General features: G+C 37.6%; 1 protein-coding gene across 1 annotated transcript in view; it reads left to right on the top strand.

Moving 5' to 3' along the window:
- GMDS (GDP-mannose 4,6-dehydratase) overlaps positions 1–25,887 on the top strand; it is a 405,591-nt gene that overhangs the window by 155,349 nt on the left and 224,355 nt on the right. Inside the window, exon 7 of the mRNA XM_021530573.2 lies at positions 25,155–25,282. Within this exon, the coding sequence (XP_021386248.2) occupies positions 25,155–25,282 (128 nt within the window). The remainder of the gene's footprint in view (positions 1–25,154; positions 25,283–25,887) is intronic.

The raw sequence follows: 25,887 nt of genomic DNA, 5'->3' as shown, positions 1-25,887 counted from the left end.
AAGTCTCTGTGGCTCAAGGAGCAACTTTGAGAGGTGTCCTAATTCAAGGGGGGATCACTGCCACACAGCTATGCTGCCTTGCAGACAGAGCTCAAAGAAGGCTCAATTAGACTGTCATTTATGGGATAAAGTGGTTGGCTTTTAATTGAATTACACGTGATGGGGAATGTATGCATGAGACCCTTTGGACCTCAACTGTCTTTGTTATTCAATAACTGAATCTTGGAAAAATCACCCACTATTCATGTGTTCAAGCATCAATGCACCCTGGGTTAGTGTGCCCCTTTTTGGATTTCCTGGAGGCATTCTATGTCCTTTGGGGCCTGTACCAAAGTACTGCTAGTTTGGATAAGGGGGCCAAGTGCATCTGCTACAATCCCTCTTTTTTATAATGTTCTGATATTGTAGTGCTGGGGCAGCAGTGCACAAGCCCAGTGAAAATGAAAACTGTCTGATCTCAAGAGCTGCTTCCCTATAAAAGGAGTTCAGGAATCTACACCTCTTCTTTCAGAATGCCAGTTCTTCTTCTGAGCCTTTCCAGCTTAAACTCAGAAAGGAGCACCAGTAGTTAATCTCATGTAGCCTGTAGAATAATAGGAAGTCTGCACAGAGTTCATAAGGGTAAAGAGTGCTTAAGTCTAATATGAAAGGTTTCATATTTCTCAAAATTACAAAGGCTTGAGAGAAGTGCTGGATTTGGGAACATTTGGTTTTCTACTTTTATCTTGCTCTCTATGAGAAAGACAGTAACAGGAGTAGTTCTGAGATGTGACGCCATAGTGTAAAGCTGAGCACTTAAGTTTGCTGTGTGGGCTTCCTTTTAAGTATGATGTTTCATGTTCTGACAATCAGAGTGACTTTACAAAAACACTAGTGATAAATTTGAGATTGGCTGAACCCACTGCCTGAGCCTTATATCTTAATCTGGGAACAGTACAGCATTATTAAATTGCACAAGTACTTGGGTCTATACTCAAGAGATACGTGTGTATGTAACAGCAGAAAATAGTATCTAAAATTTCATATGAAGTAAGATTAGTGGCTGTGTTAGACTAATCTTAATAAAATACACATCTACTTTGAGCCTTTCTGTAGTTACTTTCCTTTCTGTTACTTTCTTTATATTATACATTCTGCCTCTCATTTGATTTTCCCTTCATTTCACTTAGTCACTTTTACAGTTTTGTAAGATGAAATAGTCACTTTTTGACCAGTGCATACTTTTCAGCTCACATAAATCAACACAGCTGCACTGAAGTGAGTAGGGTCATGTTGATTTATGCCAGCTGAGGGTCTGGCATAGTACTTCCAGTAATAGTCTGGTAATGTAAGATAAGCATGACTTGCTTCCTTTGGGGAAAAGACCTGTATTAGCAGTATACTTTGCTAAAGCTAATTTCTTCAGTTACTTTCGTCCATTTTATACAGGTATAGCTCAAGAGTTTCATGATTTCTGGTCATGCCAACGTGAATGGGATCTTCATTTCTAAAGCTTTTTTGTTGTCTATGTATGACATGAGCTGAAGAGCAATATGCTCTACAGCAGCTACAGGCAGTCTCTGTATTCAGAAATGAACAAAAGAAAACCTAAAAAACTTTTCCAGACTAATGTTTGGTTTTTTACTCTCCTCCTCAAAACAACATTATGGGATACCAAATGGTGGAGGTGGTGGCTATCAAGTTGCTGGTGGTAGTAGAATATGTCTCCCAGTATTACCAGTGTGGAAATGTTTGTCCTATAGCAATATTGGAAAGATATTTCTGTTCCATGAGATGGTGGTTTTGACAGTGGAAGAATGAGGCAATTAGCAAGTCTAGTTTTCAGGAAAGCTGGGGCTTGATCCAAATCTTTTTTTACTTCATTGCAGAGATTCCTGTTCTTTTGTTGGGCTCTGGATCTCACTAATACCTCCTCTTCTGAGTGGGAAAGCAAACTGCTTGTTGACAGTGTCATTTGTTTTGTCCCAGACAAGCCCTTACTGTTGTCTCTCTTCAGTTCTGTGTAAGAAATTGTCTCAGGTTTACAAGATGTGCTTTTGGATGTCTGAGATAACTGATTTGGTTAACCACTTCATTGCTTGCCTCATCTGATCTTAATCAGCCAAGATGTACAAACATGTACAGCATGTTTCCTGACACAATGCAACAAAAGTTTTGTTTGGTTTTTGTTGGGTTTTTTTCCCCCTAAGTAATACTTTGCCTCCACACATGACATCATTGTGTAGATCATTCAGTAGGGAATTTTTGTGTGTCTGATACCAACTCTGGTAAAGCAGTTGTCATCAGACCATTGCTGTATAGCCAGAGGGAAAGGATACAACTGCTCATTTCTGTGATCTCTTTCAGCCAGGGTGGAAATGGCTAAGCATTAGGTTGCAGGCTGAATGTTGTCAAAGTACATGTACTGAGATTAAAATGAAAAGAAATCATCTCTAAAATAGAATGGGGAGTGTTCTTTGCTTTTATTGTGCATCTAGGTCTCAGGTTAGCCAGAGAGAAGAGGGTAAGAATTTCCCCTACTCACTGTAAATATATGTCTTTTGATTTTATGGTTTTTGTTGTTACCTTTTTTTTTAAATCAGCTTTTAGTCTCCCTTATACCTCTATTTCATAGAGAAAGCAGAAGCAGATGGTGACATCTGCTACCGACTATAACAAGAAATCTGTGCAATTCCTACTGTAGCAGCTGTTCTTCTGCATCTACTGTATAGAGATGTACTCAACATCTGCCAGATTTCCCTTTCTCATGTCTGTAGTTGGAGACTAATCTCTTAAAACACTTTCAGTGCAAGAGAAGCTTGGTCATCCTAGTACCACTGGAAATACTAAGGGCTTTTCCTGGTGCTTTTTTGATAAGTTGAGGCCTGCGAAAGACATAAGTGTGTAAAATTCTAGTGCAAAGCTACATCTCCTCCATTTAATGCAAAATTTGCAAACACATGAGGATATCTCAATAGAAAAAGTCAGCAGAATTGACTCTCCTGCTCCTTGCTGGATGAGAAGCATACAGGCTGGCTGGCGTCATCAGGATTCTCTGCTTTGCACATTGAAAACTTGATGGCAAGGTACCATGGCCAATGTAAAAGGACTTACTCAGACATTTATGTGCTACAGAGCAGCCAAGATCATTTCATGCTTTTTAGTTTGCGTGTTTCAACAGAGAAAGCATGCAGTGTCCTGGAGACATGCATTCTTACTGGCTTTTTCTCCCTGCTGCGAGACTGATCCTGCTAAGTGATCCATGCAGGTGTTCCCTTATCTACACATGCAGTCAGACATCACTGGGGATAAATGTGGGCATTACAGTCTACTTGCACAAATGCATTTGCAGCAGTATTGACTGTAATAATACAAAATTGCCAGGTAATACCTTTCCTCTGTTTTACCTAAGTACATGTGTTTGCCCCTTGAAAAAGATCTAGTGTCACAAGATAAGTGAATTCAGTTAACTATGATGATGTTGAACCTGCTACTGTCTAATACAGATCAGAGCATGTGAAAACATGTGGAGATATTTTGTCCAGTTCTTATGTTGTTAATAAGCCATATTAACCTTATGTTTCTAGTGTCACTTTCCTAGTGCTAGCCAACACTAAGATACGAAGGTAGTGCAACCACACCAAAATATGAGTGAGTTTCCCTTCATTAAATTGTGTTGTAAAACCAGACATCTGAAATAAGAACTAGAGGGTGAGAACATTTCTGCATGCCCTTCATTTTGGGCATCCAGGTAATCCAGGTCAGTGCCATGCAACTTGTCACATATGGGAATGAAGTAATCATGTACATTAAGTGAATCACGATATAAAAAGATACTTGTCTAAAGTGACTCATTGATGAAGTAAGATACTGCGTTGAACAGTCTTGACTACTGAAATCTTTTTTATTCACTCTTTGAAACAATAGTTAGTGGTAATCTTTACCACCCCTTGTTTTTTGTTTTTTTGTTTTGTTTTGGTATTTTTTTTGGGGGGGGTTTTGTTTGGGGTTTTTTTTTTGGTTTTTTTTTTTTTTTTCAGTCTCAAAGTAGCCCTGATTATTCACTTTTTTATCTGATGTACTTTTCTGGGGTTTGTCACCAGTTTATCTAAGCAGTTATGGATACAGCTTGTACAAGAAATAAGTAATTTTTTGCCTGTGGGTTTAGATTTTTTGGAACAGCTGCATTCACAACTCAAATCTCTCCCTGAGCAAATTATTATCTTATCAGAAGCATCTTTTCATCATTAAATCATATGCTCCTTTGTGGCTTTTACTGTGTTGAGAAGAAAGTAGATTACAAGTTTTGCTATCTTCCATGATTGATTTCAACTTTTTTTTTCAATCTAAAAAAAAAGGGGCCAAGTATCCCCACAATTTACAAAATCTCAAAGCTGTTAAATTTAGAAAGCTTTACCAAGTAATTCTTAACATTTCTCAAGTTATATTAACATATATCAGTGTTACTTTCTCAAACTAAAACTTGCAGACTTATTTTTCTCTAATTAAAAAACACTTTTAAAAAAACTTTTCTCTATCTAAAAAAAATTAAAATAAAATGCTATGAAACTAATGAAAGTCAGAAATGGGAAATGGACTGGCAGAGTATGTATCTCACCTGTAGTGTTCTTATGCCTTCATTAATGCACAAACTCGTAGCAGGATTTTGGGAAATAGTGTTTTATATGCTTACTCTGAAATTTTTTTCCCTTTCTTACATTTATTTTTCCCTAGGCAAAGCACAATGAAAAATGTGACCATTGTGCTGTCCTTGTGTTTGTATAAATGAGAACATGAAGTGAAATACAAGCAAGAACTGTGAGATTTACACCTTGCATTTTACAAACTAGCTTAAAGTGAATGGGGAGTTTGTAGAAGGTCAGAAGAACAGAGGTGGTTTCAGCCTGAAACTCATTTAGTCGACTTAGCCCATTGCTGGGACATTAGGAGAGGGTATAGGAGACTGTACAGACACAGTGTGGCCGTCTCAGACCCTGGTAAATGATGGGTAGGTGACCATGCCTAAAAGATGCAACCCCAGTCCACTGCCTGTCCATTCCAGGTCTTGGTGGGAATGCAGTCCAAGCTACTGCATGTGAGATCCTCTCTGGAGGAAACCACTTTGTATGGGGATGAACACATCCTTTGAATGGATGGTGAAGTCATAGCTGAGTGGTACCCAGAGCCTCTGACAAGACAGCAAACTGCAGGATACAATTTTCCCAGATGCGGGGACTCAGCCACAGCCAACCTCTTCTGTATTTCTTGCTTTTTTCAAGAAATTCCTTGAGCCATTTTTGCGTGCAGTTGCGTCTACATGATTATTTTGTTCTGTTGTATTTAATTAAATATCATTGTATTCTGAAATAGAAGCAAGAAAGGAAAAGGAAAAAAATCACACAAAGAGCAAAGATCCCATCATTATTGCAAAAGATGTTGCATAAATTAATCTATCTTATATTGTTGATATTTTGTAAGTAATGAATGTTTAATATTTTAGTCATTATTACCATACTAATGATATCTTAAGTTTCTAAAAGTCTGTGTCTAACTATTATTAAAATTCTGTCAAATTGATATATTTTTCATGGGATATATTAATGTACTGCATTGTTTTCTTCCTGCTGCATAATCCAACATCACTGTTCCCCTGAGACTATTAAAGTAAAAACCATTAGAAATTGCTTACAGCTCATCTTCAAAGTCCTGCGTATCCCTGCAAAGATGCTAAGTATGTGACTCTGTAGGCCTCAATCCACAACCTTCAAATTTTGGGCATCATCTACCAGGTGCAGAAACTTGAAAACCTGGTCATACTCACAGCTTATAGGCATGGAGAGACTGGCCCATCTTTGTATCTGAAACATTTTCTCAGCAATGTGCATCCTGTTTTCCCTAAAATAGCTCTCCAAAAGGTTGAAAATTCCCTCTACTTAGTCATGCATAATTTTTATAAAAATTAAATAAAAATAAATCTATTGAAAGTGCATGTTGTTTCAGAAAGTTATTTGAAATCAGCCCACTGAGGCATTTCAGATAGAGGAGACTGAACAGGAGAGACTAAATCACAATAAAATAGTTTCACCATTAGTGGTTCAAAAAACCACTTTCAAGGAAACTGGTTATTCCTCTAAAAAGTGAGCAGGATTCATTAAAAACAAATAAGTGAGAAATACAATGTCATTGGATATCACCTGTGATACCACTGTGATATCAAATATGTGAGAAATACAATGTCATTGGATATCACCTGCCATGCAGTGCGATTTTTTAGGAAATGTATGAAGGTAAGCTGCTTTATCTGAGAGAAGATTAGTGCATTGGTTTGAAGATTGGTTTGAACTTAAGAACAGCTTTCTTTTTCTGTCTTGATTTCACTAAGCAGTTCACTTACAATTCCTAGAAATGTGATTAAAAATAAGAAACACAACTACACAAACATTGCATGTGTAGGTAGTTTGACTTCAGATCATTACATGCATTATGTACTTTCTGGGGATTTTTACATTTATAATATTTACATTTGTAAGCATATCTTATTGTTGCTGAAATAGCTGAAGATCCCAACAGCTGCAGACTGCTGATTTCTGCCAGTTTTATTCATCTAATTGCAAGTATTTCTGAACAGATTTTAACCTCTGTTACAAGGAGTTATAGCAGTATATGTACTGTCAGCTACATGTGTTTCCCACACAGTTGATGTTTGCACACCTTGCCAACCATATTAAAATATTTCCTTTTCAAGGATTTGCCTTTCTTAGACTCTTAAAATTTAATTATGTTCTACTTAATTGTTAGGCAATGATTGGCAAATGAAAGCTATGGCCCAAAGCATTGTAATAAAACTAGATACCTTATGCTATTTAGATGTTGCAATATCAGTTGCATATTTTGATTTGTATTGTATCTCACCCCTATAGAATGATAGCTGTTAAGACAGAGACTTAGCAGGTTTCCCATGAAACCCTTCAGGGTTGCTCTTTGGTACAGGAAAACAAATCAAACCCAAGCCAAGAAAGAGAATACAGTATTATGTATTCTCTACTTTCTCTGAATTTTTGTGCCCTAGGAAATGTGAGTTTGAGAACCACTGCTATAGAAATATTGCAGGAATACTGATGGATTTTTATTTTTGAAGTGAAATTCTTTATTTCATTATATTATGAGTGAATAGACTTCTAAGTAGTAAAGAATTATCCAGTAAAGCAACTCAAGCCTTCAGTTTGCATCCTTTTATTTTCTCCTTATTCATATTACAATCCTTACATTAAAAGATATTTAAGGTGTTTATTAATTCCATCAATATCCATCAATAGGTGGATTGAGAACATTTGTCAAAACTTTGCAAATTTCTATAGTAATCCCAGGTGTAGGCAATGCGAATCTTCAAAAATCTAGAACTCATTTTGGATTTAAGACAAATCTAGAAGACATGAGTAAAACATCAGTAACACTCAGAAATATTTTATGTTCCAATTAATTTTTAAAAATTCTGAAACAGTTGGTTTTTTTTTAAGTTAGAAATCTTATTTGTGCTTTCTTGCTGACACTTTTCTCAGCCCCACCTCATGCCCACATTCTGAATCATTGGTAGGCATGTGTGCATCTATTAGGGATACTTGTGTTGTATGGCCTGTGCTCTCACACTGAGTTTCTATTTGTTGTAAAAATAACCACCAAGATCTTTTGTTACCATCATTGCACTGCTTCAAGATAAGTGAGACACTGTGTACTTCCCAAGGTCAGGAAAAGTTCTTACTTCCTAAATTCTATTGGAAATTATCCATGGTCATAAAAGCTTTGTTGGTTTGGGATGGCACCAGTATTGTACTTCATTTTAAACATTTATACTGAAAGGCCATTGAATTTATAGTCAGCCCTGTGACTATAACAACAGACATCATGCAAATGCTCCTTTTTTATTCCCTTGCTGCTTGTTTTCGTAAGTATTGCATATATCTGCCATTGGAAATCAGGCCAGTGGTTGCTAATTTTCAGCAGTGATGTGTCTTCCTCTTCTCAAGACCCTTTAGGGAAAATGGGGGAATGGGATGGACTGGTGTTAGTAGTGTGACTTGTGCTCATGCTCTAGGTGGGTAAAGCCTCCCAACTCCTGTGTTATGGTCAAATCTTTCCCTTTTGTATGGTTTAAAACTAAACAGTGAATGTGCTTGTCCTTTTCTGAATAGCTGCTCTGTGCCCTGGGCCATAGCCTGTCCAGATGTGCTGCAACTTCTAGGTAGTGATTTGAATCATCCGAATTTTGCTGAAAATTATATGTGCTGTTGGAGATTTGCACAAAAATAAGTTTAAAAAAAGAGTGTAGCACATATACAAATGTTTTATTTTTAGCATATTTCATGGTCCCAGCAGATCTTGCAATAATTACATAAAACAGGGCAAGATTTGTGTAACAGTAGCTAAGGCTGGGATCTTGAAAGCTTGACTTTGTGTAAAACCAGTAGGCAAGTGCTACCTTTGCTACCTAGTTCTGAAAGTTCTGGTGTTACTAAAGAACTGGCAACAGTTTTTTGTTGTGCTGGTGAATCCAAGGTCTGTTGCCAAACTAGTGCCAGAAAACTGTAAGCCAGTGAATAACAGGTCATTATTAAATTTTCGCTATGTCTCATGATGATGCTTTTCTTGAGAAAAACATCATAATCTTAAATTGCACTTAAAGAAGCTCTTTGTTTTGAAATCATGGCATGAAGCAATTCTGGGTTTGATTTCATTAGTGTGCTGCAGTTATTGCACAACTCTGGTCTACTTGCAAGTTAAATGTCTCCTGTCACTTTGGTTCTACAGGTTCATTGTGGGTTTGCTGGTGTGGTGATATCATCTGGTTTGCCATCACATTTGTAGACAGTGATAACCAGGTATCAACACCCATGAAGAAACCCACAGAGTCATCAGGCAATGTTCATTCATTTTTTCCAAAATTATGTGTGTGTGTGAGTGTGTGGATGATGCTTGAAAATGGCTGCCTGAACATGACAGTCTGCTGAAAGAGTTTGTGTGTTCAGTAAAATTTTCTGTAAAAGAATAAATCTAAGTTTTCTTAACTGATAATGTATGTGAGGGTTCAAACTCAATGTTTTTTTCTACAGGTTAAAATCAGATAATTTAATATTTAAAACAAAAGGTTTGGGATTCCATAAACAAAATGTGAGAGATTTAACACTTTTTAAAACATGCTTTTCCCTGAGTCTACTAAAATGCAAAAAATTAGAAATCCTCAAGAATTAACATAAATGCCTCTTATTTTTCTGTAGCCTGTCAGGAAAGAAATACTTATCCACCCACATAATGAAGTATGTTTTCTTTTAATAAAATCTCCGTTGCCTTTATCTGATTTTCAAACCTGCTGTTTAGTGATAAGACCATTCAGATTTTTCAAAGCTCTGGGAGTCTTATATGTTGTAAAGATGCCTCACCAAGAGCTTTCAAGACATAAACGTACTATTAATAGTTTTAAGAGGGCCTTATAATTCTCTACTTCTAAAGCAGAACTTCTCAACTATGTACTGATGTAAATGGCAGCTATCTTAAAATGTTAGTTTAGCTTCATTTCCATTTTAATCTAAAATAATGTGTGTGGGAGACAGTACTAAGATTAATATAATTAATTTTTTAAATGAGAGAAAAATCATGTTTCTTGTAGACAATTGTGTTTCCTGGATTTGTGGTGCTTGAAAAATACCAACAGCTTAAAAATCCCCAAGTAAAACAGCATAAAAATTTTTTGGTTTTTATCTGATTTTTCTTAGACTCTGAAAAGGCTGTTCAGTTTAGCCAGATCAATAATTATTTATCTTCCTTGGTATTTCTGAATTAGTTAAAGCTGAAAATTTTTTAAATAAAATTCTAGGTGGTTAGGGAACTTACTCTGAAAATTATCTGTTAATTATTCTGATCCAATAATCAGGTATTTTCTTCTTGGTTCAGTTCTGCATTAGGGTAAATAAAGAATTTGGTTCAGGTTACAGCTGTGGTTCAGTTACCATATTATGTGGAAATAATCTGTATTGATGTGTTTGTGTCTAGATATACATGACTGTGTTTTGAGGAGATCAAGGATGTAGGTTAAAAAGAAATAAATGGGAATGATATAAAATCTGAATTTTTATAACCTTACCATATAGAGAGTACTTTGTCTTGAATCAAATACTGTTTACTGAATTCCATTGAAACTCTTAAGAATAACTTAAAAATTTAACTTTATTTTCATATGCCAGTATGTTTATAGCTCTGGCTACTTTTAAATTCCTCAGAAAATGGTTTTTTTTCATGCTTAAGTTTATTATTTCTGTATAATTACTCAGAATTTTATTGCTTTTTCTTTTTCAGGAACTTGTTTGGGTTCTCTTTTAAGTTGGTAGAGAGATTAGAGGACAATAGTGTTTTTTTTTTACCAACCTCTTCTAGGCTGTGCAGAAAAATTACTAAGAAGCAGATTTTTTTTTCTGACATGCCAAATTGTAACTATTTTAAGAGAAACCAATGGGTTGAGTGTTTAAAGATTTAATATAATTTTTTCCATATGTACTTTTAAAGTGTGGATTAGTATTAATTGATATGTTGTAGTTCAGCTGCATTAGGCATCTGCACAGCTGTGATGATCAGCAGCTCAAGAGATGGTGTTACAGAGCTTATCCCACTCCCTTTTCCAGAATGCTGCCATGACCACTGCCAGTGCTGTGCGTGAACATAGGAAGAACAAAAACCAGAGCAGGCAGAACCATGCCACAGAAACTGCAAAAGGACATGATATCCCTTTTTTGTTAGAAAGTCCTTTCTGAAACCTTACCTGAACACCAGTCCTACATGTTAATTCACATTTCTGTCCTTCAGGCTCAGTTCTGCTTGTTCTTTACACTGTGGGCTTTAACTTGTGTGTCTCTGAGGAGGAAAGTCCCTGCTTTTTCAGGGGACTTGGAAAAAACTTCATGAGAATATCATTTACCCTTGGCTCATTTCTTCTTTAGGTTACTTCCATAGGAGACAAGATTAAATCTATTGTTGTTGACTTGCCAGTCACATGACATTAGATATATGTGCAGCTGCTTAAATTTTAATTGAAATAGCCCTGGAAAAGATGGGGCTCCCTCTCAGATGAAATAACATGTATATCCAAGAAAATCATAAATAAGCTGTTGGGGGAGTTTTAGTAGATATATTTCTCATCATAATAATTACCAAAGTGTTTACTCACAGGTGCAAAATACTTAGAGAGTCTCCTTAATCTCCAATTATTGTTGCCCTCTCATCTTGACCTCTCTTGAAATGTTTTATAAACAATTTAAAGAATAAATGAAGTATTAGAAACAGTTATTATAGAGCAGGCAAAGTTATTTGCTTTCTTTGAGTGAAGGGATATAATTTATAAAGGACTGATTACACTCATCTGTTTTCTGGGTAGCCTGTAAGTTTACTTTACCATGGCAAGGCAGAATAACAGAGAAATTGTGTCATGGGAGCCAAGTAAGATATTGTAGCAGTAGGAAATCCAATTGCCTTGTTTTACAGCCATTTGTCTCGTCCGTTGTTTCTGTCAAATGATCATTTGCATCCAAAGCATTTAAAGAGATTTTCTTCCTCCGCAGTAATGAGAACAACAGAGACTTTTGTGCTGCAGGACATTCCTGCTAGGTCTTTCCTCCTCTAACATGGCTACCTGCCAGTCCTTGTTATTATTGAAAATTTCTTCATTATAGTACATTTTATAAAGTGTCCCTGCCCAGCTTCATGGCTGTCACTGAGGTTATGAGTCAGGAGGGAGAGTGGGAGTGAGAGCGGGAGCTCTGATTCAGCAAGGCTTAGCAGCAGAGAAAGTAAAAACGAGAATGTTAGTGGGTAACTTACTACTTTAAACCTTCTCTTTTTCAAGATAGGTGTTTGAATCCAAAGGAAAATACAGTGGAAAGCATGTTTGATTTCTTTGCCCTGCTCATTTAACCACATTGCTCCTGTCTTGCTTACTAACTGGAGGTTGGCTTCAAGGTTCTTTGACTCCAGCTCTCAGAAAGATGTAGCCTTTCTTGGAGGGAAGAGCCTAAGTGTTTCAGGAGCTCCTTCTGTAAGTCTGCAAGCCATTCCCACCTCTGCTGTGCACTTCTGTCAAGCAGGGATCCAGTGAGATACGAGGGTCCTGGAATCATCAAAACAACAGAGCCTGTTGACTCCAACACAGCTGGAACTGGGGAAAAGATGCCTGTTCCTCTTCTCTTATGTGGATTTTTTTCTGTCTCTTTCCTGATTTCCCTGTGAAGCAGACAGAGTGGAGGCAGTAGAGCAGCAGGGAAGAAGAAGGGGTGACAGTGATTATATATTCCACACCAGAAGACAATTTTGTAGTGTCCCTTTGCAATTAAAAGAACATTTGTCAACCCTGATGTCTGCCAACCATAGTTCTGCAGCCCCTGGAGAAGCTTATCTTATCAAAGTGGTTTTTTTCCCCTAAACAGATAGAAAAGAAGACACTATAATTTCCAAGATCAGGTATTTGAATGAAGAAATAGGGTAGGATGTTGTTGTAGACACATATATAGAATTGTATCTTTATTTCTAGTATTTCTGGCAGAAGCAGGGAGGATGAGGGAAAGAGCTGCATTAATAACAGGTGGTTGTTGTCAGCATGATAAGACTCAAAAATCCTACAGTAACTCTGCATCCTACAGTAATTTTCTTGCAGGTCCAATACCCTTAAAAATATACATCAGCAGTTCTAAGACACTTCTGAAATATTCCCTAGCTTTCAGAGTCATCATTTTGAACGTCAGTAAGTCTATGTGTGCACTTTTGATATTTAATCACTGGAAGGGTTGGAGGCCCTTATGCAGAAGAGTGTGGTCAGAGGAAATCAGTTTGAGAGCTGATCCTTTGCCTGCTGCATCTGGAGCCTAGTGGGGGTGCTCTGGGGAACAAATGTAGATTTGGCTTTGGCTCAAGGGAGGTCCCCTGTCATGAGGTGACGTATGAAGGTTATACATATAAGTACCAAACCCTTACACTCCCATACTGTGCAGCATTTCACAGCCAAGACATAAACAGACTGTAGCTGTTTTAAAATAACAGCTATGGGTTTTTTTCTGTTTTCTGGGCTATTAGGTTCCTTTTGTTTACTCCTGCTTTGAGTCATCTCCCAGGTCGGTGTGTCCTATAAATTGGGTATGATGCTTTCTGCCAGGTATCACTTGTACCTGAAATGCTGGGCACTGCAGACTTTCTTTTAAAACTCTCATGAATAATTGCCAAAAGGTCGTAGCTACAGTGCCCCAAACAAATGCAGGTTATGAATAGTCCTCTTTTTTAGCCTACTTTTCCTTTAAACAGGCCTGTTGGGTTTTGAGTACCTGCAGTTAAATGGTGTTGCTTTTGGCAGGGCTTGGTGAGCAAATGAGGCATAATCTCTCTGATCTCAGTAGTCTGGTCAGTCAGCCATGACATTCTCAGTGTCTTTTCTTTCTACACCCTGTCTGAACAGAGCCATAGCCCAGGCAGCTCTCAGTGGGGTTGCCAAAGATTACCATGTGCAGTGAAGCAGCAGATGGCAGGACAGTGGAAAATATGCAGCCCCAATCCCTGGGTTCACATGGGGTTCAGGGTTAAATTTCAGTGATTTCCCTCTCTGCTCCTCAAGCATGTCAATAAACTGTCCTTTGAGAGATGAACTCTTTAGTGTGCTTTGGGAAACTATTTAAAGTTCAGTTTTGTCCAGTTTTGGAAGTGTGTTCTAGACTGAAGCAGAAAATGTAAGTGTTCTGTGGCTACAAGTGTGGAAGTCTTCCTCACCTTTTTGTGGGCAAAAAAATGAGGTACATATGAATATGTCCTGAGAACTATGAAGGGAGGGTAAAAGGAGCTTTGCAAACTTGATTGGCTCGTAAACTGTGAAATGACTGAATGAGGGGTGCCTCCACAAACTTAAACTTGTGCCCATATATTTTGATAAAGCTGTTGTTTATACTTTTGGTTTTTCTCCCCTCAGATTCCCTCTTCCTTATTCCTTGCATGGGATGGAGAGTTTTCACTGGCATGACATGAACATCTGTTCAATCTTGGGGTGAGGGAAGGTGGAATGGTGGGGCAGAGAACAAGAAAAACATTCTTTCACAGTGTATTTATTTATTCTATTGAGTGATTTCATCCCTTTTTGACTCTTCCAGGGTCACATTGTTTCATAAATATCAAGATACTTAGCTTTCTCAAATTATTGTAAAATTTTGGCATGTTACCTTCATTTGGGGTGGGGAGGTGACATTAAGGCATGAAAAACCAAAAGAAGTCTATATTGCTTGATTGATTAGTTCATGTTCAGAATAAAACTTTCATCTATGTCCACCTTGAGCCTTGGTAACAAGCACAAAGAGGAATATGTGTCAGTGACTAAATGAGAACCTGGGTTTAAGTTACTTTCTGAGCAACCTTTCAGAATTTGCACAAGAACCAGGCTTTTGTTCATTTTCCTGGTACAGCATTAATCAGACTGAACTGTGAATCTGTCATTTCTTTCTCTGAAGTTCTTTACCTTTGGTTAGCTTCAGGCTCCATAGGACCCTTTCCTACTTCATTTCTCACAAGACAGCAGTTTTTACTCTCAGAGCAAGTCTGTTCTCCAGACAGGGGACTATCTATTAAGAAAAAGATTACAGTATGATATCTAGAGATGTTCTGTAAAACTGTATCATTGTGCATTCAGAAGCAACAGTAAAACATCTAATCCTAACTTCTGGTGCTAAAATTTAGGGCTTTGTCTGGAGTATGTGCAGAGCATGTACATATGTGTTTTTCTGAGTGCATGTACAGCTACCTATTGGGATATTAAAATGATGTGAAAGGTCCCACTAAAAACACAAAGCCAGGAAATTCAGAATTGGGCTAACTTTCTGTCCTGGTTTCACCCCATTGTGTTCACGTATTGTAGACATCTCAGAACAGCAGGTGATCCGACTGCCTCCTGTGTTCCTAGAGGAAGTATAAACTAACTTAAATGGGAAGTATCACAAAAACAGGATAACAATGAATTTCAGGAGTCCACAAAGGAAGACGTGGTCTTAAAAATACTGTTATTAGAACGGTAGTGAGCATGACAAGCTGAATGGTGGTAAATGGATGTATTATATAGACACTATGGTTTTTTTGCCATTGAATCATTTTCCAAATGTTTTGTTTCATATTTTCTTGTGCAGAACCTTTGTGGTGATTGGACATGTTAATGGTGGTATGTTTAAGTTTGGCCTCTTCTTTGTAAATTTATGTAATCTCACTTCAGCCAAACTGCACCAATTTATCTTGCTAGAAAACTGAGTTCTCTGTGTTTATAGCTGTGTATTTATTTATATTATTAATTACAGTAGAGAAACTCTATTCCCACAGAGAAAGAATTCAGGAATGGGATTCAGTTTCAATGGCATCATTTGTAAAAAGGAATATTCATTGTGTGTACAGTGTGTACATTTCAAAAAGCTCTTAGAATTTTATTCAATGATTGTGTTCAAAATATTTTCTCTCTAAATAAGGGTCCATTTCTCTTTTTTTGGTGACTTATTTATTTTAGAGTGAAAATTAGCAACATGCCCAGGCTTTGTCCCAGAGGGGAGTTTGCTCTCAGCAATGGTTTTTATGCAACCTCCTGACATACCCTTTCTGCCTGTGGGAGAGCTGCCTCTCTGTCTGGTGGCATTTCCAGTTTGGAGCTTGGGTGTGGAAGCTGTAGCACCCTTGCTTAACTTCAGGGTCCTCTGAGAGTGATCACATCCTGTCCTGCAGTAAGGACATAGCTTTTATGGGAAGTTTAAGCAACCAGCAGTAACTACAGCTAGGTGCAATAATGTTTTTATTGGCTTTCTGAATAGAGGAGGTCAACACAGCTAGACCAAACATGGCCAAGTCCTTTGGACCAGAAGGGACATGCTGTCTTTGTTGGCTTGTGGTCTTCCTGGTGTACTGTCATTGTGTCTTTTCACCTCATTCTCTTCTTAAACTGTTAGGCCTTGGGGGCTTACTTTAGGGTTGAGTTCCCCCTGCTCCTGCTCCACACAATCAATTTAAACTTTTTTTTACAGGGGGGTGTTGTTAAAATGCACATTTCAGGATTGTTACTTTGGTTTTATCCAAAATAGTGACTTCCAGTGTTGTCCTGCTCGGTCTTCAGCAGAACCACTTGTCCCTGTGCAGAAGCAGAGCCTGGGAAATGGGTACAGCAGGGACAGGGAGAGTTGGCTGAGAGCACCTTGAGCTGATCTCATGCCCTGGGTTGCACACCAGTTTGACTGCATGCCACAGCACACACGGTGGAGATTTTTTTTGGCTCTTAACATCCGAGCTAGATGTTTACTTGATTAGTCTGTTACGACTCAGAAGGTGTCTGTACATGGAAGATTTCATCTTTGTTCTTGTAACTGTAGAATTTTGGAAGTGGTGATCTGTACATTGACTTGTTGGGATCATCAGTGGTGCTGAAGATGCATTTCTCACCACATCCTAGCTGAGAATCCAACTATTCATAACATGGAGGATGAAAGGAAATGTAGCACCTTGCATTTTATGTACCTTGTACTAGAAAAAATGTGCTTCCTGTATTTGCAGAAGCTGAGATTTTTTTTTTCTTCCCTCCAGTTCTCACTGGCCCTCACCTTGTTACTTCTTGATGACCTCTTTCCCCTCAGTGGTTTCCAGCTCCCTGAAAAAAATTATTCAGCTCTGTTTCAGGACCCCCTCTTGGTGATTCTAGGACTTCTGTAGCAAATGGTGGTTTAGTAAGATTGAAACATATTTATTAAATGATGTATTGAGGACCTAAAGGGTGCCTCAAAGACTACCACTGTTGCAAAGCTAACCAGAAGGAAGTCCTAGGAGAAAAATTGTTGAGCAACAAAGCTCCAAAGGGAGGCACATGGATTAGGAACATCTTGAGTTATGCTGTATAAGTGTCAAACCCGTCTAGCACTGCTTTATTAGTTTGTGTGGGAGGCAAAGTTTCAAATAAACTGCTTGGCCGTAGCCAGACCATTTCTCTTGCTCCAAGAAAATACATCAGCACTGACTCAGCAAATTTGCCACTGTGTCTGGTTTTAAGGCTCTTGTTACAGTCTTTAACCTACAGTAAAAGTAAAGGAAAATTCTTTTTCCCCCTGACTTGAAGCTAAATGATACGTTTTATACTCAAGAAGTTTGCACGTTAAAAGTTAGGACAGTTATGGGTGCACAGAAAGTCATGGAAGACCTGTGCAAAACTTTGCATCATGACCCACCGCAAACTGATGTCCCAGCCACCTGGAGAGGTTGAGAGACCCGCCAAATTTAGTCCCTCAGAGGTCAGAAGGTCCAAGAAACTGTATTAGTCAGTCATGTGTCACCAGGTAAGATTAAAAGCCTTGCCTGCTTAATCTCAAGAGACTTCGAGGGTAAAGGCTGAATGTCTCAGCTTGAACCATCAAACAGCAACTTTTTTGATGTGCTACTGGTTGCTGAGAGAATGGAGGAGGGGAAAAACAGGGAGAAAAGGAAAGGGGTGTTAAATTTAAGAGCACAGATGTCTGAACTGTGATAGCCACTAAACAAGGGAAGTTAAAATCACAGGGTTTTGTGCAAGTTTCCTAAGAGTGCAGGATAATTCCATTTTGTACAAGTGCTGTATTTTACTTGTGGTTGCATACAGTTCTAGCTATTGTAGCACCTATTAAGCAAAGCTTCTACTTAATTACAATTGTTTACACAAGCTTTAACAATGTAAAGGGTCTATACTGATGGGCAAGCACACTCATGTTTACCCACAGCTCACTATGCAAGGGCTTGTGTAATTCAGTGACAGCTGAAATGAGAGGTTTAATTCAATAACCTTAGCTGTACAATTAAAAAAATCACAGCTTAAATGAATGTTAGAAAATCAGAGTGGCTGAAGACATTTACCTTTGTTTTGCAATGTAGTGTATATGAACTGTGATTAAAAAAACCAAAGTGAATAGTTTAGAGCAAAAGGTTAAGTTTTCTGTAAGCAAAACGCTGCTCTGTTTATGTAAGCACCATTAGCAACATAAACTTGGGAACAGGAATAACACTTCTACATATTGTTTTCAGTATTAATGTTTGGGTTTTCCTTTATAAGAATCTTTGATGCCTCACCTTTTCCTGTTCAGTGTACAGTTCCTGAGGGGAAAATATTTTAATTTAAGAAAAATTATATGGAGGAAATATACTAAAATAGCACATTTTGCCCAACCATTATTGCTGGTATATCATCCTGCCCTTTTAACAACCCCATATGATAGATCTGAGAAGTGTAATTAATCCCTAATAGTGTAATTATTAATTGTGAATTTTAATAGCTTTGTGTTACACCCTACACATGCACATTGTCTGCTATTCAAACACCATTTTTTCACAGTCACTTTACAGAACTGCTGCTGTGTAGTCATAGAAATAATCTTGTCATTGTTTTTTGGAAGGTGGAAACCTGTATCTGTTTGTATGCAGAATAGTCATGAACTGTCTAAAGCCCTGATGACAGATGCCTGGTGGAGGGTTAGCACCACTGAGTCACGGGGGAGTGTGGCTTGGGCTGTGGCAAACACCACCTCAGATTCTTGTCCTTTGGTGGTGGCTGGTAGGTCTCTTCCCCTACTTCTGTGTCCCCTACTTTTTACAGAACTTACTAGTTGCCCCCTGAAGTAGGCTTTGTGCTATCTTTTCACCCACTGGGAAAAAGAGAAATTTTCCTACTCTCTGTGCTCTCTCCACATTTCTGTACCTTGTTATTCCTCACAAGACTGTCTCTCACTCTCATTTTCCACTCAGATTATGAAAGGCAGTTCAGTGACCTCCTGTTGCCCTCAGCCATCCAAATGTTCTATGTGCAAGTGGAAGGCAGGGGCAGAGATGTTCCGGGGTTGAAGAGCATCAGCCTCCTCCACTGTGCTGCCATCCCCTGCTGATTCTCACATTCTCTCAATGCCTTCATCTTTCTGCCATAACCTCCTCATTTTTGAAATATAAAAGCTTTTTAGGAGTACATCTTCCATTATCTAAACAATGGGCACCCAAGGAATTGGTACCACATTTCTCTTGAAAACTGACATGCTAATGGAAAATGGGGCCAAGGAGAATTAGTGCATTTTGGCATTGCAAAGGTTATAATGTTTATCAATATCTTATTAAACAAAGTAATTCTGCTTTTATGCTGATTGATGTCTTTTTTAGCAGTATTTGAAGGAATTGTTACCACATAATTTTATCTAAATCACACATTACAAAGTAGTTCCAAATGAAGGTCACTTGATAAAGAGGGACAATTTTATCCTCATGTTACTGGATCACTGCTTTCAGTCTGGGATCTGCATAGTTTTTTGTTACCTAATTGTTTCCCAGGGAATTGATTGATTGATAACCCCTTTGAAAATAATATTATCAGTAAAATTTCCTGTTTAGAGAAAGATACATGTCCACTGGAAAATAGGTCGGGATATGTAAACTGAAAAGGTTTGAAAAACATTGCAAATATATTAAAAAATCTGAGAAACCACTACCATAAGCTACTCCTAAAATTTTAAAGAACAGAGAAAAAGATTGAACATATTATGATGAAACAAAGTATTTCCAGCCATGCTATACAGAATTAAAATGTAAGGATTAAAGCGCTATATCTCCTGTTTCAGGAAATAAAATGATTTATTGCCCCAGTCAGGAAGATGTTTCCCATGCATGACTTTACAAGGAATTGCTTATGAATCATATCACCCTTATTTCATATATATTTCATTTTGCAAAAATCTGATTGTGGACTTTATGACAAGCTCATCCAAAGGTAGCTGTATTTGCTGAGTAAAATTTATAGGATAGGATGGCAAACAGAAGGAAAAAAGTCCCTTTTAACCATGATTTTCTCTTTATTTCCAAGAAGTGATGTACAAGACACTTTGTACAACAATTGTTGTGACAGCAATTTGTTATTTTAAATGGTGAATGGATTCACAATTTAAATGCATGATTGTTTAAAATATATTAACTGCTCTACTAGTTTTACCAAAATGTAATACTGTATCAGTGGTTTTGATCAAGACAGTTTAAAATTCCATTTAAACCCAAAATATGGAAGGTTAATTTAAAGATGTATAACTAGATTTTTCATTTGGTTTACAATGACTATAAATCCATTTGCTTTGGAATAATTGTTAATGATTTTCATCGGTGAAGGAGATTCAAGGCTTCTTTTCTTAGAAGATCTGGGTGTTGCTTTGTTTTTTTCATTTCAGCCTGTTACAAAAAAATGGAAAAGGTTCTCATAGAATGGAAATGATGAGCAATGTGGATTTTCAGGCAATCAAAACATTTTAATGATCTCATTAAATGCATCATTTACAACACATATATGTTAAAAGAAATATGTTTCTCTGGGTTAGTAGAAGGCTGGGTACACAATGTGTTTGAACATGTTAGGCTTCCACTAGAGTCTATTCCAGAACTGTAGAAACTTGGAGGAAAAAAATAAAAAGCAAAACTTGAACCTTTTTCTTGACAGTGTCTTCAGAGGCAGAAACCTTTTAATCATATTTTATGCAAAATGAAGAAAAAAGGTGTTACAAGACTTTGATAGATTTTTCTAGGACTGCATCTCAGTTGATAGATAAGGACTGCTATTGAATTCTGTAAGATTGTCATTCTATGGTAATGCTAGGGTTAATAAAGGTTTTTCTTAGACAAGCAACAGCTAGTGTTTTACAGGGAGAGCAGTCTTCCTAAGACCACAGTTCTATCATTAGTTGTGTTTTGTATGTTGACTTGAGAGCTTGGAAAATGAGGGTTCATGCAAAGAAACATATGGTAATAGTGTCTGTTAAAGCTGCTTTGTCAATTTGGTTGCCTCTTCTAAACCGCAGTATTTACAGAAAAACTCCTACATAAAACAGGCAGTTCCCTGGTGAGTCACAAAGGGTGAAGCCCCAGTGCTGATAAAAGGAATGGGGTACTGATGCAGAGATTAAGATTTTTTTTTTTTTCTGTCTTGGGGCAATCCAGCATTGGAACTGTAGTTGCATTAAGACCATGCCTCCTAAACAATAGTTTTCCGTGTGTGTTAATGAGAGATGTATCCAGCTTTCAAAACTGCATCTTTGCCAGATGTAGACAGCATCCTTCTCGAAGGGATGAGCTGTTTTCCACCCTGAGCCAGGCAGCACAATGGGCAACAGGCCTGGGCTGGAGAGCAGAAGCTATTGCATTATACCTCTGCTATTTATTTTTGTAGTAGTATTGTTCCTGCAGTGGTTTGCTGACAACTTATATGTTTTACAGATCAGGTCTGTTTGATGAGGAATCCTTGCTTTAAATCCTGTCTAGGATAAACTGGGTTTGTAAATCAAACCTTACAGTTCCAATTGGAATGCTAACGATCTCAGATGGAGGGCTTGGGTTTTGAAAACAAATCAAAGCTAATGCCCAAGGTTCCTGAAAGAGCTGTTAATATCATGAGGACTCTTGTTAAAGGCCTCTTTTAAAATGTTAGAACTTGTCAGACCCTGCTTAAGTAGGGGTGTCTGGAACCCTGAAAGGTCACACCAAAGCATCCTTTGCTAGGTCTGGCCATGTCTTCTGCCTGGCCACAGCTGCAGCAATTCCAGTGCTGCCAACACCAATGCAAACTAGAGTACAGTGTGGCCCATCATGGTTTGGCCATATTTTCTGCATAGATAACTGTGCAAGGCAGCTAGCCCAGCATGCTTGGCCCTACCAGCAGCAAAAATTACTCTTCTCCTCGGGGTTACTGTAGGGAAGGGAGCTCCCAGACATTTGCCACCCACACACATTTTGAAAAGGCATTCAAATAAGTCAAATCTCATCAACCATGTAACTGAGTTTTTAAAACTCCACATTTATTTGTATTAGGTGTAAGCAATGAGTTGTGTTTTACAAAACCTCTCTGAACTGAGGAAGCAGTGCAGAGCCAGGAAACAACTATGGGACATCTCTCTTTCCCACCAGTCCAAGGTAGCTTCTGTCACGATCACCAACATATTTCCAGGTGAATTAGTAAGGTTAGAAGCATAACAAATTAGTCCTTATTCACCTGTGATAACTGGTGGCATTTTAGCTGCTACATCATCTTGATCCAATCAAAATCAACATAAAGGGTCAAGTGGTTAACACACCAGCAGCTCTGATGATATTCTTCCTGGCACTGAGTGGCTGTTTTGTGAGAAATATGCTCTTGTGTGTTCAACATTAGGAAATCTTTACTACCTCCTGATGAAGAAGGAAGCTAACCATTTCTGTGCCTCAAAAGGTCCTTTGTATTCAGTTATACAAAGATATGTGTAGCATTTGCCTAAACCTTTTAGATACAATCAGTCCTGAGGAAAAAGACATTACTTCTGCTAAATTTCAGACCAAAGCAATGTCATAGCCAAATTGCAAACCTCTAGGACAGGGCTTTTTAGTGGAAATGCTGACAAAGCCTTAACTACTTTGTATGACTCCAGCGGGCACCATCTTATATTCTAGTTATGATGTGCATTTAATGGCATGGGATCAAACATAGAGTGTAATGGGATATTTTAAGATACTGTGTTTGAAGGGAATAAGTACTTAAACATTATTTATGAACCATATCATTTAAATGCTTCTGAAATGTGCCATTCAGTCCTTGGTGCATAAAAAAAATTTCTAATTGCATTTCTCAGAATGAACAGTGGCATAGTTTTCTTCCACAACTTTAATGCTGAGTGACTTCCAAGAAGAGGGTTGGTATTATTTAGTGGAACCCTTACTAGAATATGTCTGGAAAATTAAGGTTTTCATTTTTTCATTGTGGTGCTCTCTAGTTTTTCAGCTCAGCCTTTTGAGGAATATTCTGATTTTGCTTGGAGAATATCTTTGAAGATTGTTTTTCTCCAGTTAACAGTGACTGTGCAAGAAGACAGCAGTTACTAGTATTTGCTGTGCTGTGCTAGACAAATCAGCTCTTTCTTGTGTGGTACCTTTTATTCTTTTATACAATTAAAGTTAAATTGATAGCATAAAAGCTTTCTCTCACACAATCTAATAAGCTGGTTTTTTTAAGCTGTTTTTGGGTTTGGTTTTTGTTTGTTTTGTTTTTTTCCTGAGGAAGCATTTGCTCCAAAAGAGGAGTTGACATTCATTAGTTGTGCAGGTTGACAGTAAAACTTGCTTTAATGCAGATGGTGACTAGAACTCTCATTGCTTTTGCTACAAATGGGAATGTACTGTTGAAAGCAGTCAGTTTTCCTTATTACTCAGTTGCAGCCTGGAACTTTAAGACATCTAAAAAAACATTTATTCCAGAAACAAACCTGTTCCTTCAGCTGTTATTTGCTGAATGAAAATTGCTAACTGAAATAATTTTGGTGCAGAAGGTTTCAGAGCTAGTCCTGGTAAGTTTTGCCATAGGTTGAATTGGTTTTTAATTAATTAGCAATAATCTGTGTGAAGGTCTCAAAGCACTTTGAGAAGATAAAAATGGAAACAATCTTTGGGGAGGTACCAGTCTGACTAAGCCAAAGGGACTCTGTCACTGTTTTTTGTTAAGCCAGAACTCTACTCCTGCTGCAAGCCTGTCCAGCCAGGAGCAGGAGAACCACAGTACTTTGCTTTCAGAGGTTCAAATAGCAGAGTTACAGTGTTGGTAGTGTCCAATTATTGAGAAATTTGCTTTGAAAAAGCCTCTAGAGTATATTTTGTTTCTAAAAGTTTGCAAATCACACTGTTTAGGAAGCTTCCTTTATATACGAACACCTTTTCAGGGGATATGGAAATTATATGATTTTCATCCTTTAAAGAACAAGTGCAAATTGATGATATATCCTAAATGGCTAATAGCTGGAATTGCAATTAGCTCAGCAGTTGATGAAAATTTAAAATTCTATCATAATCCTGTGCTAAGGTCTGAGGGTCTCACTTCAATTAAAATTCTTCATTCCACATGATTCTTACAGGTGTGCTTTTTTTTTTTTTTTACTTTTAGTAGAGTCAAATGACACAAGTACTGTAATGCTCTTGGCATTACAGGAAAAACTAGTAGTCTGAAAAAGACACTTGATGTTATTTAATAATGTTGCTGCAATCTACTGTTTGTTTTGTTTGACAGGAAACAAAACATATTGAGATGCATATCTAAAGAGCAGAGTTCCATAATGAAAAATACTACATGTATGCATTGAATGTATAAGCTACACATTTGAGACTTTTGAAATTTGCTAAAAGCGTTTTACAACTACAGACATTTTCACTAACTCTCCTGTTTTTCATTTGGAGGAGGTATCATCTGTCACCGTTTAAGCATATCTGGTTTTAGCTATTAAAAAGGCATGTAATTTTAATTTTTGTGGCTCATTAGTGTGTAAATGCCAATGGACCTAAACTCCTGGTCTAAATTCAAATCCCTCTCCTTTTAAGGAGACTGTGACCACCTTTTAGAAACACAGCCATCATAATCTGAAAATCAAGTTCTAAAATAAGTAACAAAAAAATACTGTTTAAAGCAACTTCACTGGAAGTGGAAATGGGTACACAATTTTTCCAGAGTAATACAGTGAACATCCTACTGAAATATGGTAAAATAAAATACAGTCTTCTACTGAAAAAGTTGAAATCACAATTTCGTGATATAACTGAATCTGAAGGACAAAGAATCCCAAGCAACTAGAAAAGTAGAATGCATTTAGCCATTGTAGTTCTTTGGAGAATACGTAGTATTTGAATATCCTTTTTTTTTTTTTTTTTTAGTAATAAACATTTATTTATTTATATATATGCATTCCTTGAAAAAATAAATTAAAAAATTAAAAAAGAAACTGAAACAGAAAACTTGAGGGTGGTCTAAGATGTCTGTCTTCTTTATATAACCTTTTGCATTTTGTGTTTAAGAACTGACATTCCAAATGATTTTCTTTGGCTTAATGCCTGGAGTGAATACTGAGGCAGCAAATTAGGAATGCTTAAGAAGTCCCATAAAGAAAGATGTTTGCTGTGAAAGTGCAACTAATGTGGCACTTGCACTGGAAGCTTCTTAGCTTGCTCAAATGATAAAAGATGGCATGGGTCTAGGTGATGCAAGGGGAGTGAGGAAGACTGAAATGCCATGTGCTGAGCTGTACGAGGTGTCTCCTGTGGCCAGCTGTCTGCCACTGTGACTATGCTGACACTACCTCTTATTTCTCTTCCAGGGGCTAACTTTGTCACTCGGAAGATCAGCCGATCGGTAGCAAAGATTCACCTCGGACAGCTGGATTGTTTCAGCCTGGGCAATCTGGATGCTAAGAGAGACTGGGGCCATGCCAGGGACTACGTTGAGGTAAGGTGTGGGATTTTTTTGGAATCATCTTTGTGGAGGGGATAATGCTTATTGCTGTAACTTCGGGTTATGGTCCACAGAGGGCTATCTCAAGATTTTTTTTTTTTTTTTTTTTTTTTTTTTTTGCCTATTGAGGTCTGTTAACTTTGTCTTGCTCTTGACTTCAGATTAGGGAATTTAGTAACACAGCAGTCTACCCCAGGCATGACCTGAACAGAAAAATAAATCTTTGAGTTTACATTCCTTGCCTGAATTCCTGGGGAAGGGATCTGACTACAATGTGGATCTATTTTAGAGTGTGTCTTCAATTCTTTTGACAAATTTTATGACTGATACTGATACTAAGATGCAGGATGACTTGAAGTGATAGATACTGCTGGAGGTTGGTGTCCTTTTTTTAATAAGGCAAAAATTAGGTCTATATCAATGATCAAAGCCCTCTCTTGGTCATACATTATAAAAAAGCATCACAAGATAGTTGTGATGGTAGATATTGGAACGCATAAGCCTGCATTAATGTTTTAAATGTTTGTGTAGTCAGGATTTGTTTCTAATTTTATTCCACCCATCTACTTGAGCAGACAAACAAACAATACCCCTGTATT

Source organism: Lonchura striata, chromosome 1 (assembly GCF_046129695.1).
Source record: "Lonchura striata isolate bLonStr1 chromosome 1, bLonStr1.mat, whole genome shotgun sequence".
NCBI lineage: Eukaryota > Metazoa > Chordata > Aves > Passeriformes > Estrildidae > Lonchura > Lonchura striata.
This window is presented reverse-complemented; position numbering and strand designations above follow the sequence as displayed.